Source organism: Salvelinus fontinalis, chromosome 30 (genome assembly GCF_029448725.1).
Source record: "Salvelinus fontinalis isolate EN_2023a chromosome 30, ASM2944872v1, whole genome shotgun sequence".
Taxonomy (NCBI): Eukaryota; Metazoa; Chordata; class Actinopteri; order Salmoniformes; family Salmonidae; genus Salvelinus; species Salvelinus fontinalis.
Genome location: NC_074694.1, coordinates 41683984 through 41691860, shown reverse-complemented (window position 1 = coordinate 41691860; position 7877 = coordinate 41683984). Strand labels below are relative to the sequence as shown.

The 7877-nt window shown below is 39.2% G+C and overlaps 1 protein-coding gene across 2 annotated transcripts; it reads left to right on the top strand.

The window, feature by feature from the left end:
* Positions 1 to 2379: 2379 nt before the first annotated feature.
* On the top strand, positions 2380 to 7503 carry LOC129829245 (charged multivesicular body protein 2a). 2 transcript variants are annotated; one of them, XM_055890926.1, is made up of 6 exons: positions 2380 to 2584; positions 3143 to 3310; positions 3429 to 3608; positions 3797 to 3927; positions 5525 to 5586; positions 5739 to 7503. In XM_055890926.1, the coding sequence occupies exons 2-6, from the start codon at positions 3143 to 3145 to the stop codon at positions 5858 to 5860; spliced, it is 663 nt and encodes a 220-aa protein (XP_055746901.1). In that variant the 5' UTR covers positions 2380 to 2584; the 3' UTR covers positions 5861 to 7503. The 2 variants fall into 2 exon arrangements, with proteins under 2 accessions (XP_055746901.1, XP_055746902.1); XM_055890927.1 differs by lacking the exon at positions 2380 to 2584 and adding an exon at positions 2614 to 2654.
* The last annotated feature ends 374 nt before the right edge of the window (positions 7504 to 7877 follow it).

The window sequence follows — 7877 nt, the reverse complement described above, 5'->3', positions numbered from 1 at the left end:
CTTGGTACAGCAACTCCAAGGCAAGACGCTACAGAGAGTGGTGAATACGGCCCAGTACCCATCACTGGGGCCGAGCTCCCTGCCATCCAGGACTTCTATACCAGGCAGTGTCAGAGGAAGGCCCAAAATAAACTCAGACTCCAGACACCCAAGCCATAGACTGTTCTCTATGCTAACGCACAGCAAGCGGTACCAGTGCACCAAGTCTGGAACCAACAGGACCCTGAACTGCTTCTAATCACAAGCCATGAGACTGCTAAACAAGACTGTTAAATAGCTAATCAAATGGCTACCCGGAATACCTGCATTGACCTGTTTTTTGCACTAAATCTCTTGCACCGACTCTATGGACACACACTGGACTATACCCATACAATCACATAGACTTACATATTGGATGGCTGTCATTCATATTCCATTCAGCTGAATATAACATTGATCGATTTATGCTACTACATGATACTGAAATTTTCCCAACACCCATCATGTTGCTACAACCTAGCCTATGAATGAAAGTTTACTACATCGGTGCACAGGTCGAGACACATTTAACAATCAAGGTGGCAGACAGTGGTACATTCGATACCGTCTTGTAAACGCTTGCCTGCATCTAGCTGATCTAGGGTGTAATCATTAGTCCAACATTTGAAAACAAGAGTTTCAATTGGACAATTTCAGGTATGTTTATCCCTGTTTTGTTCCGTTTAAGAAAAGATTTTAAACAGAATTGTCAGAATGAATACACCACTGATCACACGCAAACACAGTTAACTTTCATAGCAGCCAAATACAAACAGCATGATCACTTTGCTCTTTGTATAATTCCTTCACGCTATCTTCCTCTCACATTTTCCCTTCGCTTGTGGATTACAGTTTGCAACAGATCAGCTGTCTGAGGCCAGGCGAAAAAAACTTTCCAAGTCAAACCTTCATATCATAACCGCTAACCTCTACACACAGCCTATATCGTTGTTACACTATTAGCTAATGTCATAGTCAACATAGCTAATATAACCCACTACAATAATGCAGTACAGTGTACAGTCAGCTAGCAGTTTAACAGTTACACAGGCGGGCCCAGGTAGCAATAAATTAATAAAACCAAAAGCTTATCTTGACTCGGAAGAGTTTCAGTGTTGGATAGCCATAGCCAGCTAGCTAACATAGCATCCCTCTCTGTTTGAGCCGGGTGTTTTAGTAGGCTAAACTAGCTAGCGGCATTCGCTAGCTAAGTACAGTACCAGTCAAAAGTTTGGACACACCTACTAATTCAAGGATTTTGCTTTATTTTTACTATTTTCTACATTGTAGAATAATAGTGAAGACATCAAAACTATGAAATAACACATATTGAATAATGTAGTAACCAAAAAACAAATCAAAATATATTTTATATTTGAGATTCTTCAAAGTAGTCACCCTTTGCCTTGATGACAGCTTTGCACACTCTTGGCATTCTCTCAACCAGTAAAAATAAAGAGAAACCCTTGAATGAGTAGGTGTGTTCAAACTTTTGACTGGCACTGTAGATGATTCCCAGGAAATTCCCAGGAATTGTCAGTGCATCTCGCCTGACCCGTATGGTAAATGTAAGGTAGAAGAAAAGCCTGTCGATATTATTGTTGTTTGAGGAGACTCTGCCTGAATATGTGAAGCGTGGATATGTGAGGTATGCGGGGAGAACATGTCCAACCCATTATAGTGTAGAAATTCTAAAGGATATGATCCCGTGTCACATGTTTGCAGACGGGAGAAGTATATTGTTGCAACTGTGGTGGGGATCATATTCTGGACATCCTTGAGTGCACTGTAGAGTGAAGGAGGTCGAGGTGTCAAGGATCTGGGCTGCGCAGCGGATCTCCTATGTGGAGGCGGTGAAGAAAGTCGAAGGGGCAAGAGGCAACAGTGTTGAAGATATGGCGGTGGATACATTGCAACCAGTTGCTAGTGTTTTAAGTCAATCAGGGGATCAGGATACACTCATTGTGAAGAAGGTGGATTTTGTGGCATTTATAGCCACAGTGATTAATTGTGTCTAAGAAGTCCAATAAGCTGGATATCATTATATCTGCAGCTGATACGTTTTTGGGGCTCAAAGACTTTACAGCAGAAGCACTACAAGGACTTTTGTCGCTCGGAAATGTCCCGCACTCACAGGAGGCTTCTGAGTCTGTTGGGTCCTGATTATAATTCAAATTTTTTTTTACAGAAAAGCAGGTTGATTTTGTTTAGTTCACTTCTTTTTGTTTGGTGGTTTGTATGATATTTTCTTTATTTTTACCTAAAATGTTTTCCTTTTTTGGGATACTTATTATCCACCAGCACAGTAAGGTGCGGAATGCACATTTAATTGTTGCGAACGCCAATATGCCATAGAGAGAGAAGAATCAAATCAAGAAGAAGGAGGAGAATAAGAAAGAGAAGGGGTAGAAGAAGTAGAAGGAGTATGAGAAGGAGAAGGGGAAGGAGTAGGACGGAAGTGAAGCTAACTTTCTGCGGAAGTCCATAAAAGAAAACAAATCCATCTATCTGTGCAAAAAGGGTGTCTGTTTCCGATTTAAAACCGGTGAAGACCTCTCAAACGGTAGCTATTTTCCATAACAGTAGCCATTATCGCGACTTAAACAGCCCCGCCACGAAATACTTCATACACTGTAACATAAAATTGAATAATAACTAGCTTGTTACTATGACTCAACTTCGTAGTTAGCTACCTAGCAGCTAATGTTAGCTACTAACGTTAAACTACCAAGGAAGCAAGCATACCTAGCTAGCTAGCTAATAGTTTAAAGGTCTAAATAATCAAGTCCATTTAGCAATGCATAGTAGGCCTGTTTATTGAATTCTGTGAATTTGATAAATGACGTTAACGATGATTGTTAAAAAGAAGTTTAATCCGAGTCCAGTTAGCTACAGTAAATGGATCAGATGAGGAGTTATCCTACACGAATTCATGTTTATAATGTAGCTATCTTACAAACAAAACGCATGCATGAAACGTACAGAAAATCAGTGCCTGTTTAGGGGGGAAACGGACACGTTGTAAATTCTAAGTAATAATGACTGACAGGAAAGAGGTAGATTTGGATGATATGTGTAGCCAAATTATTTCCTGATTTTCTTTCCCAATTTTGTACATTAGATGGAGTTCCTGTTTGGGAAGCGGAAGACCCCAGAGGAGATGCTGAGGCAGAACCAGAGGGCACTAAATCGGGCCATGAGAGATCTGGACAGAGAGCGACAAAGACTGGAGCAGCAGGAGAAGAAAATAATAGCTGACATTAAGAAAATGGCCAAACAAGGACAAATGGTGACATAATGAGGGCAAATATAAGGGTCTGTTTAAAGGGGAAAAAGACTTCACGCCTTTATGTAAATTGTCATGCATCATTGTCAATTGTCTCACACTTATCCACACACCATTCTAGGATGCTGTCAAGATCATGGCGAAGGACTTGGTTCGCACAAGGCACTATGTGAAGAAATTTATTATGATGAGGGCAAATATCCAGGCAGTCAGTCTGAAAATCCAGACTCTCAAGTCAAACAACAGCATGGCACAGGCAATGAAAGGAGTCACCAAAGCCATGGCTACCATGAACAGACAGGTGTGTATCTTTTCATTGTTTCATGATTCCTGTTAAAAACACGATTCAATTCTGTATCGAGACAACGTGCCAGTAGAACTGCAAGGCACTTAAAAAGCCTCAAACTTTTGTAGTCATTTTTGTTACCGGTTGAATTGTGCTAATACATTCCATTGGCTCATAACATAACATTCACTTCCCCTACACAGATGAAGTTGCCACAGATTCAGAAGATCATGATGGAGTTTGAACGACAGAGTGAGATCATGGACATGAAAGAGGAGATGATGAATGATGCCATAGATGATGCCATGGGTGATGAGGATGATGAAGAAGAGAGGTAGGGGGTTCATGACAGAGAAATTCTAGCCAAATCCTTTAAAGGATAGGTACACTTTAAATGTCATGTCATAGAAGTGTCCAGACCTTTTTTTTGCGATTTCACTTGGTTTTGAGGAACTTATACCACCAGCGATAGACTTCCTAATGCTCATTCTGCAGAGGCACAGATAAAACATGAACCATGAATGCTGATTGGTTAAAAGCGCATTCCAGCCGGTGTCTATTCCACAAGTTACCACCGGTTAAATCTATGACGTTAAAATGCCTATTTGCTCTGTTCCATTTGACTACGCAATCCACTGTCTCATCAACCCAGGCAGGAAAGTTATAAACTTGATCTCCACCATAAAAAGCATCTAGACATTCTCACATTTCTTTTAGACTAACATTTAGTTTTCAACATCTGAGATTTGTATAAACTATACTGTCTCTCTCTGACATTTGCAACATTGTTTCAATATTCAAATTCGATCTCCAACTGTCCCATAGTAATGAACGTGTCAGGAGTCGGGACGAGAGAGAGGCAGGCAGTTTCTCAGCCAGTCAAAATCATGAATTAGCTGGCATAATTTTTATGGATATATACAAAGAAATTTTAATTTAAAAAAGGTAACACGAGCACATTTTCTATGCCTGGCAAAATCGTACCTCATTAGCTCATTGTTATGGATGTATCCAAAGAAATGTAACTAGAAAACAGCTTAAATTTAAACAAATGCAGCTGCTGCTGTTATTCTGTCTTCACTGTTTGACGTGACTGTAAGTTAGCCGTAGTTGGCTAGCTAGCAAGCAAGTCATAACGTTGCCAGCCAAAATGGCAATGGAACATTTAGAATGAACGACTGGGTCACGTCCATAGATACAGATCAAAAAGACTGAACGACTGGGTCCGTTCAGTCTGGCAACCGAACCAATAAAACGAACGACCAACCGGCTAGGGTAGCAACCCTAGATTTGTTTCAGGACTATATCTTGTGGAAGGATGAAATAGTATGAATAAATTCATCAAAATAAAGTTGGATTTGAATATGTTGGTAATCCGTTGTATAAAAGTGATAATGCCCGACCAAACACTGGCTTCTGGGGCATTATCACTTAATTCGAAACGGCAACACTATCAGTATAGTGATGTAAGTCTTTAGATGTTGTACACATGACATTGTGTCATTCCAAACCTTTTTTTTTATTCCATTTTGAACTCGAGTGATACTTTTCCGTGTGCGCATGCGCCGGCTACATGGAGAAGTTATCATTCAAGTCCAACAAAATGGAAAATATCTATACTGAGAGAATTGTCATTTCTAAAAGGATGTATTTGGGTGTTTTTGGAGCCTTTGTTAATGTTTTATCTGCATGAAGAAGTCTATTGCGGGTGGGGTAAGTTTCTTAAGACCAAGTGAAATCGCAAAAAAAATGTCATTTACATCCAAAATACAGATTTGGTTAAAAAAAATTCTAAAAATGAAAACCTGCCCCAACTCAATATGAAGACATCGTTATTTGTTAATCTTATTTTAAATTGTACAATTTATACTTTTGGCATACTTATGTTAGCTGGTAAATCTATGGAAACACTAACTCTGTTTTATTTTCAGTGATGCCGTTGTGTCCCAAGTGTTGGACGAGCTGGGTCTCAATCTCTCTGACGAACTCTCAAGTAAGGAATAAACTGAAGTTATTGTGCTTGCAGTTAGTAAGATTTACAACTGCATTCACTTTACTAAAATGCTGTAGTAGTGATACAGCTGGTCATCTCTTCATCACGGTTCCTATTGATTGATATAAATCATTTCCTTCCTGTTCATTTAGATCTGCCATCCACGGGAGGTAGCCTCTCAGTGGCAGGTGGGAAGAAAACTGAACCCCAGCCAGCTCTGGCAGATGCAGATGCTGACCTGGAAGAGAGACTGAATAACCTCAGGAGAGACTGATACACAACAGCCCTTTGGCTGCCTGGTGTTAATACAGCTAGATGTTCTCAGCAACTTAGCTTTCTGTATCTATACTGAACAAAAACATAAACGCAACGTGTAAAGTGTTGGTCCCATGTTTCATGAGCTGAAATAAAAGATCCCGGACATTTTCCATACGCACAAAAAGCTTATTTCTCAATTTTGTGCACAAATTTGTTTACATCCCTGTTAGTGAGTGTTCCTCCTTTGCGAAGATAATCTATCCACCTGACAGGTGTGGCATATCAAGAAGCTGATTAAACAGCATGATCATTACACAGGTGCACCTTGTGCTAGGGATGATAAAAAGCCACTTTAAAATGTGAAATTTTGGCACACAATATGTCTCAAGTTTTGAGGGAGCATGCAATTGGCATGCTGACTGCAGGAATGTCCACCAGAGCTGTTGCCAGAGAATTGACTGTTAATTTCTCTACTCTAAGCTGCCTACAACGTTGTTTCATAGAATTTGGCAGTACGTCCAACCGGCCTCACAACGGCAAACCGTGTATGGCATTGTGTGGGTGAGTCGTTTGCTGACGTCAACGTTGTGAACAGTGCCCTGTGGTGGGGGTATGGGCAGGCATAAGCTACAGACAACAAACACAGTTGCATTTTATCGATGGCAATTTGAATGCACAAAAATGCTGCGACGAGTTCCTGAGGCCCATTTTTTTTAAGGTATCTGTGACCAACAGATGTATATCTGTAATCCAAGTCATGTGAAATCCATAGATTAGGGTCTAAAGAATTTATTTCAATTGACTGATTTCCTCATTAACTGCAAATCAGTCAAATCAATGAAATTGTCACGTTGCTTTTATATTTTTGTTCAGTATAGATTTCCTTGTGTGGTAGAGTGGTGGATGAACACTGGAGGATTTCAGTGAGTAGTCCATGTTATTACGGTATATGGCTTTTTGTTTGCAGGTATTATATTTTATCAATGACTGATCAGAATCATTATCCATACACAATTGTTAAAAAAAATAAAAAATGAAGCATTCTCTTTTAAAGGGAATATTTTAATGAAGTGAGTTTGAATACGCCCAAAGGCATGTTATTTTTGCTTCATGGGTAAATGTAACATTATTTAAAGGAACCCAAAGTTAGTGAATTTAGACTATTCTAATAAAGTAAACCTTTTGTATATTTGATGTACAAGCATCACTACATTTGTACATTCTTACCTTTCATAGAGGTGTGCCTAAGAGCATTCACTACACATTGTCAGATATTAACATGATTTTGTAATGGTTTGTGGTTTCTTGCTTGCTTTTGATTTACTTTGTATAATTATATTTGTGGGAGTTTGTATAACCTAGGTTTAGAATTAGTAATGGGACTGCGGAATGGATAAACATAAAAAAAAAAAAAAAAGTGTTGAGTGTGGTAAAATGTGTGTACAATTTGGTAAATTTTTCTCCATGTCAAATGTCCAAAAAGGGGGCACTTACTCGATGGTGCCTGATAGAACTGAAATAGCCTTTTATCCATAAAAGTGTAGTCATCATGAGTTCCTGATAACATAATATTTATCGAAAGGTTGATTGAGGGTGTGGTTTATATTTGTAAGAAATGTCCTATTTTGCCTTTATTCAATAAACATTTTTCACATTTGACAGATGCTGGAGCTAATCATCTTCCCTCAATACCTAGAAATGTGATTAATTTACATACCCTGCCCGACCCATGTAACGACACAGCGAGCTGGTGTCAGCCAGACTAACCCCACCCCCCCCTTGACCAACAAGATCAATCTCATTATAGCAGTGGTAATTATACACTAAGCTCCCATGGTGTAACCTTGCTTGCCTCTAAATTCTCATTGCTTATATGCCAATGTTGTTCAAACTCAGGTATCCCAATAGTATAATTCAAGGGGTTTTCAAAAAAAAAAAAGTTTGCACTCCAATTCACTGACGGATATGGCTCCATTATTAATTACCATTATCAATCAATCTCAGAGCTTGTTAATCTACAAATCGATAACTGA